This window comes from Halichoerus grypus, chromosome 9 (assembly GCF_964656455.1).
Source record: "Halichoerus grypus chromosome 9, mHalGry1.hap1.1, whole genome shotgun sequence".
Taxonomy (NCBI): Eukaryota; Metazoa; Chordata; class Mammalia; order Carnivora; family Phocidae; genus Halichoerus; species Halichoerus grypus.
In genome coordinates this window covers 111,279,125-111,292,373 of record NC_135720.1, presented here as the reverse complement: position 1 = coordinate 111,292,373, position 13,249 = coordinate 111,279,125, and the positions used below count along the sequence as shown (strand labels likewise).

The 13,249-nt window shown below is 44.6% G+C and overlaps 1 protein-coding gene across 3 annotated transcripts in view; it reads left to right on the top strand.

The window, feature by feature from the left end:
* Positions 1-1,930: 1,930 nt before the first annotated feature.
* The window catches only part of RNF8 (ring finger protein 8), a 34,792-nt gene continuing 23,473 nt past the window's right edge, over positions 1,931-13,249 (top strand). For 2 of the 3 annotated variants that reach the window (XM_036074353.2, XM_036074354.2), the window contains exons 1-2: positions 1,931-2,207; positions 9,113-9,241. In XM_036074353.2, the coding sequence (XP_035930246.1) occupies positions 2,097-2,207; positions 9,113-9,241 (240 nt within the window). In that variant the 5' untranslated portion in view covers positions 1,931-2,096. The remainder of the gene's footprint in view (positions 2,208-9,112; positions 9,242-13,249) is intronic. The other variant, XM_036074352.2, reaches the window with a different exon arrangement.

The window sequence follows — 13,249 nt, the reverse complement described above, 5'->3', positions numbered from 1 at the left end:
AGAATGACATTTTACCTCTCTGGTCTTCCTCCCTAAAACCTATAGCCCCAGTCTAAGCGTGAGAAAAACATCAGACAAATCCCAATTTAGGGACATTCTACAAAATACCTGGCCAGTACTCCTCAAAACTGTCAAGGTTGTCAAAAACAAGGCAAGTCTGAGAAACTGTCACAGCCAAGAGGAGCTTAAGGGGACATGCCAAGGAAATGTCAGGATGGCCTCTAGACGCCCTTGCTGTTCCCGGCACAGAATGCTAAGGTAGGATGGAGGCACCAACAGACATTTAATCCACAGCCTGGGGAAGCACCTGCATGAGTACAGTTGTGGCTCCCACCCATTTTCCTGACCCTCTTTTACATCACAGGCTGAAATGCTTTTTCTTTTTTAAGATTTTATTTATTTATTTGCTTATTTATTTATTTATTTGAGGGGGTGGCGGAGGAGGAGTAGAGGGGGAGGGGGAGGGACAGGCAGATTCCATGCTGAGCTCAGAGCCAGTGGGGAGAGCCTGAGATCCTGACCTGAGCCAAAACCAAGAGTCAGACGCTTGACCAACTGAGCACCCCTCAGGCCGAAATTCTTGATCTGACCATGCCACACAGATAAACCTCCAGGCTGGGGTTGCAACTGTGGTTAGGAAATTAGAACTGAATTGGCATTCTACCCTACCATTGAAATTGTTACTTGGAGAAGATTGCTAAACTTCTCTGTGCCTCTTTTCTCATCAAGCTTAAAATAAGAATTATCATTGTAACCACTATCATCATAGTGTTTGTGAGGAGCATACAAGATAAAGTATGTAGGGTGCTTGGCCTAGTACTTGGCACTTAGTTCTCAATAAATGTTAGCCCTGTGCTGTTGCGCTTTGTATGATTCATTTAGTGTATATATTTTCCCCTGACAGAATTTAAGAAAATTGGTAACCAGGTATTGGAAAATGGAAAAGACAAGAGGGGGTGTTGAGTTATCACCGATGTACTCACTGCAGGGAAGGGCTACCACACTATACTGGAGGATCAAAGAAAAGAATTTCAGATATTGTTGTTGTTTTTAATAGCTTTATTGAGGATAATCTACATACCATAAAATTTGTCCAATGGAAGTGTATGTAATGCTTCAGTGACTTTTCAGTAAATGTACACAATTGTGCTATCATCACCACAATCCAGTTTCAGAACATTTCTATCACCTCCCCAAATTCTTTCATGTCTGTGTTTAGTCCCGGCTCCCACACCTAGTCCCAGGTAACTGATTTCTGCCTCCATAGATTTGTCTCCTGTTAAGTTTTGAAAAATTCAGTAGTAAAAGGTCATGCAAAACAGATGCTATTTAGGAACAGTCTCAACACATTTTGTGCTCTCTTTTTTTTTTTTTTTTTTAAAGATTTTTTATTTATTTACTTGACAGAGAGAGACACAGCAAGAGAGGGAACACAAGCAGGGGGAGTGGGAGAGGGAGAAGCAGGCTTCCTGTCGAGCAGGGAGCCCGATGCGGGGCTCCATCCCAGGACCCCCGGGATCATGACCTGAGCCGAAGGCAGACGCTTAACGACTGAGCCACCCAGGCGCCCCTCTTTTTTTTTTTTTAAGTAAGCTCTACACCCAAGGTGGGACTTGAACTCACAGCCCGAGATCAAGAGTCTCATGCTCTACTGATTGAGCCAGCCAGGCGCCCCCAGACTTAACATACTTTAAAATCACAAGTTTAAAGTTGTTTAAAAGTTATAGTTTTAGGTAACATGGAACTCGTCATAAAGTAAAATCAATTTTTAAAAAAAGCGGGGGTAAGGTGAGAAGAGGTTCCACCTAGAGGAAGCTAGGACTGGGGTACTGGTTCTTGAGAGGGGCTTCCGGGAGACGCCGCTCACCTGCGCCACCCCCGCCGCGGCCTCGCTCCGGCGCAGGCGCAGTGAGTCCGGTTTGCCGGCTGAGCGGGCGGGGCGCGGAGCCCGAGCGGGTGTTCACATCGATCGCGAGCGCGTAGCGATTGCTTCTGTCTGTTGTTTAGGTATGGCGCCGGCAACGAAGCTGAGAGGCGGCGGGAACCCGGGCGGGGGTCTCGCGCTGTGCTGACCGCGAGCGGGGCCAGAGTGGGCCATGGAGGAGCCCGGCTCGTTGGTCACGGGAGACCGCGCCGGTGGCCGGAGCTGGTGCTTGCGGCGCGTAGGGATGAACGCCGAGTGGCTGCTGCTGGAAGATGGAAACGAGGTGAGGGGGAGGGGTTCTTCGCGGGGGAAGGGGGTTAGAGGAAGCAGGGCCGGCAGGGAGCCGGGGCGTCGGCGGGAGGGATGAATTGAAGAGAGGAGGTGGGAGCCGGCCAGAGGGGAGAGATGTGAAGAGGGGTCCTAAGGGAGAGGAGGAAGGGGTTCTGGTGCGGGCGGTTGGCGGAGTCGAGGTGCGAAGTGTTTGGGGGGGGAAGTGGGGACCGCTCGGGAGAAAAGATGGCCCCTTTGAGAGAGGCCTGGGCCTGCGGTGCGAGAGCTTGGGCCGGAGTCAGGGTTGCGGGAAGGAGCTGGGGGAGGAGCTGGGGGAGGGGTGGGCGTGGAGGATGTGCGGACCAGCTGGGGTTTGGAGGGGAAGGAGGCGACTGGGTTGGGGGGGGGACTGGGACAGCCCCTGTTTGGATCGGACGGAGCCCTGTGGTGTCCGGTCCTGGCGGCAGAGCTGCCCCAACTTCCACCCGGAGTCACGAAGCGCCCGGTGTCCGGGAGGCTGGGGGGAGGGGGGGGAGCGGAAAAGCATGAACTTTTTAGAGTTTATTTTGAAAAAGACTGTGAGTTTGGGTCATGTCCCTTTAAATGCGTAAATATTAATGTAAAAATGTCTTCCTTTCCAACTCTTGAGGAAAATTGACGCTTTGGGAGGGTCCACATTTATCCTGTGAGTCTTGGTACGGGCTGAGTGGCACCCCCTGAGGTGGGTTGGGGGTAGGGATTCAGAAATACTAGAGCTGCCCTCTCCAGGGGCCGCTTGTAATGTTTTCTAATGCGCTCATGAATGCAAAAAAGAAAAAAGAGGAAAGGTGAGGCACGGTTCCGGTTGGGGGCCGCTGGGGTGGTGGTTTAGAGAGAGTGATAGAAGAGGGGGCAGAGCGATTTAGAGTGCAGTCCCCTCTGGAAAGGGCGCTGGATCAGGGACCAGCTTGTGGTGGTGACTGGGAACCATTTGGGTTTTGAAATAATTTCTATGAAAGATAAGTCTTTTGATTATCATGTATGTTTAATTAGATTTTTTCTATAAGCTACATAATCTCAATTCAGCCTCCCAGATATTTATTATTTCTGTTTTTTGGTGTATTGTGAGAGGGACAAATAATAGCGACTTTGCCCTCAAAGAGTTTATCGCTTGAATGGGGAAAGACAAGTTTATACAGTGAAGCAGTCTGAGAACAGACATGCAGACTGTACAATCAGGTGCCAAGATGTGGATTATTTAGTACTGTCCTAGAACAGTGGTTCCTCAAGTCAGAGATGGGAGTCAGGTCCAGCCTTAACTTGCTAGATTAGGAGGTTTTAAATGGTTACTCAGGTGCTGTGATTTTTTTTTTTTTTTTTTAGGGATTTTATTTATTTATTTGACAGAGAGAGAGATAGCGAGAGCAGGAACACAAGCAGGGGGAGTGGGAGAGGGAGAAGCAGGCTTCCCGCCGAGCAGGGAGCCCGATGCGGGGCTTGATCCCAGGACCCTGGGATCATGACCTGAGCCGAAGGCAGACGCTTAACGACTGAGCCACCCAGGCGCCCCGTCAGGTGCTGTGATTTGAAGAACAGCAGGAAAACACCTCTTCCCCCAGATCTCTCTTTTTCTATCCAGGTATCAGTGCCTGGAGTCCACATTAGGCACACATTCTTTTTTTTTTAAGATTTTATATATTTATTTTAGAAAGAGCAAGAACATGCTAGGAGAGAAGCAGAAGAGGAGAATCTGAAGCAGACTCCCCGCTGAGCCAGAGCCTGACATGGGGCTCTATCCCACCACACAGGGCTCGATTCCACAACCCCGGAGATCATGACCTGAGCCAGACCCAAGAGTTTGATGCTTAACCAATTGAGCCACCCAGGCACCCCTCAGCACACATTCTTTGAGCTTGAGGCTTGAGCCTTGACGTTTCCCTGCCTGGCTTTTTCCAAAAGCATTTACCTTTGGGAAGTTTAACAAATGAAGATACCAACACCTGAATATTAGTAGCTATTCCTTATTTTGTATTAGGTTTGGGCTTTTATAAGTATTACTTAATCTGAGCCCTGCAAGTGTTCCACACTCACACACAGCCCTATAAAGTACTTAGTCAATTGTTAACATTCTTTCAGATTCAGTTGATGTGGACTAATTCATTACTTCTGAATAGCTTGATAGCACTGGGAGTGGGAGTAGGAGTTGGGGGCAAAAAGAATTAAAGCCCCTGTAGCAAAGGCAAGAGGAACTGTAAAGTACTCCTACATATATTTTAAACTCTTGGATAATTTTGTGTAGGGCCACCTCTATGGGAAGAGACCCATACACACCATAGTGAATGGTAAAGACCTAGTAGGAAGACAGGCTTGCCCTGGGTGCTTTGTGAGAGACCTGCCAGGCCTGGCTGTCTGCAGGGTCTGGTGTTAGGAAGTAGTTGGAGCATAGCCTGCAGTGTGTATGAAGAGAGGTCTGAATTAAGGCAAGAGATGAAGTCAAACTTATTTTAGTGGCCCCCAAACCAAAGACAAGGTGGTGTGCACAAGATTTAGGAGGTGTGCTTATATGATTTAGTTATAGCAGCAGAATCAGTTTCCTGCCTTTCCAGTCCCCCTCAAAGTCTCAGATTTCCCAGATAAAACGATAAAACAAGGTTCTTCTTATTTCACTGAAGGGAATACAGCAGTAAATTGTCTGTCTGAATGGGTGTCCTTAAACTTCTTTTTTTTTTTCCCCAAAGAGGCCTATTTATGTATGTATGTATGTATGTATGTATGTATGTATGTATGTCTCTGCGCCCATTGTGAGGCTCAGACTCAGGACCCTGAGATCAAGAGTTGCATGCTCCACCAACCAGCCTGGCACCCCTGTCCTTTAATTTCTTGAACCAATCCAGAGAGTTTGGGGGAAAAACAAATTAGATAGAGATGTATTGCTAATTAGCTAGGCCTTATAAGTATCTAGGTCTTTGGGAAGAACCATAGTATCTTCGTTTTTCTCTTTTTCTTTTCTTGTATTTGGTTTTCATGAACTTTTTTGCCCTAAGGGGGTTGGAAAAAGGGAAAGGATGGTTCTAGAGTATTTGCTGGCCATCTGGGAAACAATAGGAGTCATGCCCAGGAGAAATGAGATAGCAGTGAAGGTGGGTAAGGATGATGGCCTGCAAAACTGTTGTAAATAGAAACAACCCCCAACACTTGCACTGGTGGTTTGTTGGCACTCAGTTCCCATGGGAAATTTACTTTTATGTGCAAATGATGCTGGAATATCCGGATAAGCGCACCACAGACTCTAACCTTGGTGTACCTAGGTGAATTATAGGACCAGACAGTAAAAGGTAGGACGAAAAAGAGTGGTTCCTTACTTCCCTGGATTCAGAGTCTGTAGGAGGCTATTTGAGAAAAAGGCACTCATCTCCCTTTTCTGTAATACATTACCCAGACAGCTCTCAATGGTAACCTGGCTGTCTCCTCTCACATATTAAAATTGTCTATGGAGTACTTCCTTCACCGGGGCGCCTGGGTGGCTCAGTTGGTTGGGCAGCTGACTCTTGATTTTGGCTCAGGGTCATGAGATCAAGCCCCACATCAGGTACCATGCTCAGCTGTCTTTCAAATTAAAAAGAAAAAAAACAAAAACAGAAAGAAAGCTACCTACATGGAAATTCTTACTGCTCCAGGATGACAGATAAACCCTTAAACATTGCATCTTTAAAAAATTTTAATTATTTGTTTAATTATTTTAAGTAGGCTCCATGCCCAGCATGGGGCTTGAACTCATGACCCTGAGATCAAGAGGTGCATGCTCTACTGGCTGAGCCAGCCATGTGCCCCTAAACATTCCATTTTTAAAGGAGATATAGGTAGGTAGGTAGATAGGTAGATGGATAGATAGATATTCAGAGGAACTTGGATAATAAATGGAATTTCTGGCAAACTGTTCAAAGAACTGAAGAACTGAAATCAGATTGTAAGAGTTCCTGGCTTCTGCTCTATAGTTTCCAGTGGTAATGACCCAGTTTCCAAACTTCTGACCTAAAAAATGCTCATTCTAGAATCTGGGAGGACTCATAAGCTCTTTATTCCTCTATTCACTCACACATATTTACTAAGCACTGTCCCAAGCACAGAAATACAGTGGTACACAAGATAGATAAGGTCCTTGCTTATGAAATTTATATTTTAGTAAGGGGTGGGTTGGGTAAAGCAAACAAGATAATTTTGGATTGTAACAAGTGCATGCTAACAGCACGAAGGAATGCAATGGTGGGGGAGGGTGCAGGCAACAACTTTAGGGTAATCAAGGTAGGCCCTTGAGGAGCTGAAACTTGAAAGATGAGAAGGAGCCCATACAGATGTCTCAGAAGAGTGTTCTAAGTAGAGGGGACTGGAGAAAAGACCCTCAGGTAGTGGTGAGTGTTTCTGACTGTGGTATGAGATAAGACTAAAGAGTTGGAGGGGGTTAGGAAGTTTGGATCGTTAATGTAGTTTGGAAAGAAGGGAAATGGTCTGATTAAAAGATTTTAATTACCACTCCAGCTGCTGTGAAGAATGAAGTTGGTCTGAGTGGGGAAGGCAGGGCAGAAGCAAAAACAGCTGGAGGAGGTCAGGTTGTTTGGACTAAGGTATTGGCCATAGAGATAGAGAGAAGTGGACAGATTTAGGATATATTTGAATTACAACCGGTAGAATTTGCTGATGATTTGAAGGTGAGGAGGAGGGACAGAGAAGAATCAAAGATGGCTCCTGGGTTTGGGGCTAAGCAGTTGCTTGGATGGTAGTGTCAGTTACTGTGATGAGAGTTTTAGGGGAAGCATAGATCCGGGGCAGGGAGACTCATGATGGTCTTTGAGGGACTGAGGAGGACTGGCATGATTCTGAAAGATTTTTAGAAAGAACAAAATGGGTAGCTTTTAGAAAACCACAGACCATTTGGCTTACTGTTCCCAGCTAAGGTTGTGGTATGGGTTATTATAGAGACGGCTTGTGCACCAAAAAGAAGCAGTAGGAGATTCTACGATCTAAATCTCAAGGGAATTTCATTTTCTTCCTTGACAGGGTTATTATAAACTAGACTGGTCCATCAGAAAAGTGTGATAGATGAGAATTGAGGCTTCTTTGCAACCTTTTTCGAGAGGCTCTCATGCTTTCCTCATGGATAAGATAGAAAATATGGACTCAGTGCAAAGACTTCTGGTTGAATTACAACTGGTTAAAGGTGTAGCCAGATAGTGTGGTGGAATGTTTACTAGGCTTTCCTGGGAGCTTTGCCTTTGGCTACATCCTGTTTCAGTCTTTTTATCTGTGTCTTAAATGAATGTACAGAAGGCCTTATATCAATATGGTGGATGAGTCAAAGCTGGAAGGGATATTGAGTATGTCTGATGGCAGATTAAAAATTCAGAAAGGTCTTGACAAGCTCATGTGATAGGCTGAACTAACAAGATGAAATTTAATAGGAATCAATGTAAGGTCCTGCACTCGAATCCAAATGTACGAACTAGTCAAGTATAGGACAGAAGAGACATGACTTAGCATAGCAATTCTTGGAGGAGGGTTAGACCAAGAAATTTAATCATTCCCAAGCCCGAGGATACATTGGCAGCATGATAGATCTGCTGTGAAAGCTAATACAATTTATATGCTCCAGTGATGATATCTAGAACTGGGAAAGTGATGCTTGCATTTGACTGTGTTATAAAAATTAATTTTTTTTTAAATGTGACATCTAGGAATAAAAATAAACCAGGAGTCCCTTCACAGATGTATTAGGCACGCAAAGAGACGCAAACCTATGCCATGGGAGTTAAGTTTGAAGTAACTGGGAACATAGGGCCAGAAAAGAGAAGACTAAGTAGACACTTTGTAACTGTCAAGTGGAAGGGAGATGGCAGATTTTCTCATGGTGTTCAGAGCAGAGCCAGAGCCAAAGGATGGAATTTATAGGAAGAAAGATGCCAAATTAGGGCCATTGAAAAATTGGAAGGACTGTCTTGTATAGAGGCTGTAGTTCTTGGCAGTGTTTAAGACTAGTTGATGGGCGAAAGGAATGAAATCTTGCCATTTGCAACGATGTGGATGGAACTGGAGGGTATTATGCTGAGCGAAATAAGTCAATCAGAGAAAGACATGTATCATATGACCTCACTGATATGAGGAATTCTTAATCTCAGGAAACAAACTGAGGGTTGCTGGAGTGGTGGGGGGTGGGAGGAATGGGGTGGCTGGGAGATAGAATTTGGGGAGGGTATGTGCTATGTATGGTGAGCGCTGTGAATTGTGTAAGACTGTTGAATCACAGACCTGTACCTCTGAAACAAATAATACATTATATGTTAAAAAAAAAAAAAAGATAGTAGGAAGGGAAAAATGAAGGGGGGGATATCGGAGGGGGAGACGAACCATGAGAGACTATGGACTCTGAGAAACAAACTGAGGGTTCTAGAGGGGAGGGGAGTGGGAGGATGGGTTAGCCTGGTGATGGGTATTAAGGAGGGCACGTACTGAACGGAGCACTGGGTGTTATACGCAAACAATGAATCATGGAACACTACATCAGAAACTAATGATGTAATGTATGGTGATTAACATAACTAAATAAAAAAAATGTTAAAAAAAGGAAAGAAAGAAAGGAAAAAAAAAAAAGACTAGTTGATGGGGGTGTGTGGAAAGGATTCCTCCATCTCATGACAGAAGTTTAGGGTCCTCCCAACACTGACATTCCATGATTAACTTCATTCAGCTGTCTCTTGTCAGAACTTCTTGCCTTTTTCTACCTGCTGGTTCCTGTGGTAGCTGAAGGAGATAGCTGATAAGCTGTATGGGTTTCACAAGAGTCTGGTATCTTAAGTCAGGACGTGTGAATATTGCTGGTTGACAAGATTGCAAAGGACCTCGCTTTTCAGCAAAATGACTGTGTCTCTTACATTGTTGTCTTCGTAGGTGACTATAGGGCGAGGATTTGGTGTCACATACCAACTGGTATCAACAATCTGCCCTCTGATGATTTCCCGAAACCACTGTGTTTTGAAGCAGAATGTTGAGGGCCAGTGGACAATTATGGACAACAAGGTACAGGAATCCACAGATGCCTAATGACTTTTACTGAATTTTTGTTTATTTTTAAATTACTTTTTTTTTGCATAGGTAATACAGAATACAAAATTAAAAGGTTCAAAAGTATATCCTCCCTTAGCCAGCCAGTTGTCTTCCCCACAGACGACCATTTCTGTATGCTGCCAGAGATTAGATTATACCAAAATAATTTCTTTTTTTTTTTTTTTAAGATTTTATTTATTTGACAGAGAAACACAGTGGGAGAGGGAACACAAGCAGGGGGAGTGGGAGAGGGAGAAGCAGGCTTCCCGCAGAGCAGGGAGCCCGATGTGGGGCTTGATCCCAGGACCCCAGGATCCTGACCTGAGCCGAAGGCAGACGCTTAATGACTGAGCCACCCAGGTGCCCCCCAAAATAATTTCTAATGACTTGAATGAAAGTTCATTACTTCGAAGGAAACTCCTGAATTGGGGCAGTAGCTCCTGCTCCAGAAACAAGACTGAGTTACTGGGGGAATTGTCCTTTGTGAGTCATAGGTACAGAGACCTTGGGAAAAATCTGATGGATATTCTGGAGTATACCTATGGTTCAGAGCACTGGGAAGAGGAAGGAATTGTGCTGACTGCACTTAGCTCCTTCCCTTCCCAATTCCTTTCCATCAGAGCAACACTCCCAATCCTCTTTTTAATCCGTTTTATATATTTCTGTCTTGAGGAAGATTTCCTTTGAATATAGGCCTTTTTTGCTTTAAACAAATTTGAAAATCACTGGTCTGGTGTGAATACTAAGGGAGGTGAAATAGTGTGTAAAGCCCAGCAATTAGGAGGCACCTAAAGGGCAGATATACAAGCACCCAGGGATACCGTGAAAATAGAGACTATGCTCCGAGAGAAATTTGAATGTTGACAGCTAAGGCATTAGGAAGTAGGAAATGTCTTCAGACACCATCTTACACTGCTCTGGTTGGAAGGGTTGTAACGACACCTGGTAGAAAGAAGGGTAATAAATGGTCTGAGACCAGTTCTGAGGTGTGCTGGGGCGGAGGGGTCACCTTAACACCGCCAAGCACTGCTTGGGACGCCAGCTCGGTGTCTTACTATTCACCTCAGTTCTGATAGCATCGAATTCCACAGGTTAACACCTATGCTTCTGACCAACAGCTGTAGATTGGAGGCTCCAAGGATGCCAGTCACAAGTCCCAAGTTGTTTACTTGTACTTCTAACCAACTGGAACCAACTGGTTCCAATGACTTCCTCCCCCTTTGGATTTGATTAATTAGCTAGAGTGGCTAATTAACCAACTGGGTGGCTCAGTTGGTTAAGCAACTGTCTTCGGCTCAGGTCATGATCTCAGGGTCCTGGGATCGAGCCCCACATCGGGCTTCCTGCTCAGCAGGGAGCCTGCTTCTCCCTCTCCCTCGACCTGCTACTCCACCTGCTTGTGCTCTGTCTCTCTCTGTCAAAAAAAAAAAAAAAGAAATCTAAAAATTAGCTAGAGTGGCTCACAGAACTCAGGGAAACATTTGCTTATGTTTACCGGTTTATTATGAAAGGATAGGAATAAAGGATACAGAGGAACATCCATACAGAAGAGGTGTGTAGGGTAAGGTATGCGGGAAAGGGCACAAAGCTTTCATGTCCTGTCTGGGTGTGCCACTCACTCAAAACCTCCATGTAGTCATCAACCCAGAAGCTCTCTGAGCCTATCCTTTTGGGTTTTTATGGAGGCTCTATTACACAGCATGATGGATTAAATCATTGGCCATTGGTGATCAGTTCAATGTCCAACCCCTCACTCCTCCCAGAAGGTTGAGGGGTGGGACTGAAAGTTTCAACCCTTCAATCACTGGGTTGGTTCCCCTAGCAAATAGACCCTATCCTTAGGTGACCTCGGGCTGGACCAAGGTTGCCTCATTAACATAATAAAAGACACCTTTCTGTGTCACCACTTAGGAAATTCCAAGAGTTTTTAGGACCTCTGTGCTAGAAACAGGGATAAAGACCAAATATGTATTTCTTATTATAATTTACAATATCACAGGTATCCCGCAGGCCTGCCTCATTTTGCGTGCTTAAAACTGCTGGATTTAAGCTGTTGAGAAACTACCTTCCTGACTAGGATGAAGTTGAGTTGGTATTGTATTGAAGGAGAGGGTATAAGTGCTAAGTAAATTGGTTTGGCACGCTTGGCAAGGCGTTAGGAGCACAGTAGAGATTGGTGCTGCAACGGGGGCCTCAGAGATGATCAAGTTTAACCTCTTCTGGGAACAGAGGAATCTGAGACCCAGAGAGATAAATTGACTTGCCCAGGCCCTTCTAACTGGTTGAGTGAGTGAATGAGCCAGGGCTCAAACTCAAATAAGTCTCTACCATATCGTGTTGTCAAATACCAGTGAAGTACTCTGATTTGCTCTACAGGTACGCTCCGCTTTTGGAAAGTTCACATTATCTATCCTACACTTCGCTTTTACAAAAGACCTACGTTGGTTCCTGTATTTGCTAACGAAAAGAAATAGATTTCTTTTACAAAAAAAGGGCAAAAATAGTGTTTAACATTTGTTTTGCAGTGAGCTGTCATAGAGGCAGCATGCAGCAGAGCAGTGAGAGTGGCCCTGCTCAGCTCTTTCCCAGGGAACTACACTCAGCATCTCAGCATCAAGGTGCCATAGCTTTGAACTGTGTCTGGGAGCATCTGTGCTTTAATCTCGATTTATTTTGTGCATCTGTTAGCAAGCGATGTCCTAAGGTATCAGAAAAGCCTAAGAGAGGTTATATTTTGGGTCTGGGAACAATAAAAAAATTTTCCACATAAGTTAATAGTGATTGCTTCTTTGCTTCTTTGCTTTACACCATTGGCTTGGGAACGCTCTACTTTTGTATATCAGGGGAAACCTGTACCAGTTGTATGATTAAAAAAAAATTAATGATGCATATCTAAGTCATAGATGCCAGGTTTTAAAGCCTCTGCAGTAGCTTATATCAAACCACCTTAGGAAAAGATGTTTTCCTTATCAGAGTTGGTTATCTGAGAAATGGGGTTGCAGTATTAGAGAGGTGAGTTCTCTGGTGCTTCTCTCCTTGATTATGTGCAGTATGGATGTGTTCCGTTTATGGGATAGCAGATTTTGAGAGGTTGGGAAGCCATCAGCTGGCTGATTTTAGTGTTCCTTGAATGTCAGCCTTAGGGACACAGAGGCAGCCCACGCCAGCCACAGATCATGACTGCTTCTGGGCCGCTCTCCAGCATTTGCCATGTACCCTTTCTTCTAAGGCTGTTGTTACCATGAGACTCCTCTCTTAGAGCTCAGACAGATAATACAGAGAGAAAGCAGGCTCCAGATTCTTTCAAGTCTTTTCTGGTTTAAGCCTCTTAGCTTTGATTCCATTTGTGAGGTAACTGATTTTTAAGAGAAGCTGTGACTCGAGTGTTTTGATGGAGCAACTGTTCTTACAGGTAAAAGCACCAACCCCTCCACCCCCCTGCCTTTTTTTTTTTCCTTAACAGATGCTCCTTTTCTTTGTGGCTTTTTTCTGGCATGATGCCTTGGCAGTCCTCTTCTGATGAAGGATTTGAATTTCAGGTGCAGGACATTATTGTTATGGTCATATTTGAAGTCATTTGCCAAGTCTTTTCAAGAGGTAGAGATTTCAAATAATTCAAAACTCAGAACTACACTCTCTCTTCATTAAATGGTCTCTCTTATATGCTGGAATGACCAGAAAGTGAAAGCTTAAGTACAGATCTAAAAATTGCGACAAATGCAATTTTAGTTTAAATTGACTTAAAAAAAAGAAAAACCTTGAAGGACTGCTGACTCTGCACACACAATGTTGTCGTGTACATTTCAGTTGAAAAGCTCTTCACATGGCTCGTCTTATATATTAATATCCAGCTCTTTCAGAAAATTGGTTGTTTCAGAGTCAGTCTGAAATGCCTTGGTGGGTTTACTTGCCTTCAGTCCTCGAAGCTCAGGCATGTTGTTTGAACCTTTCTCATTCTTCTCTCGTGTTGTTATTCGTGTG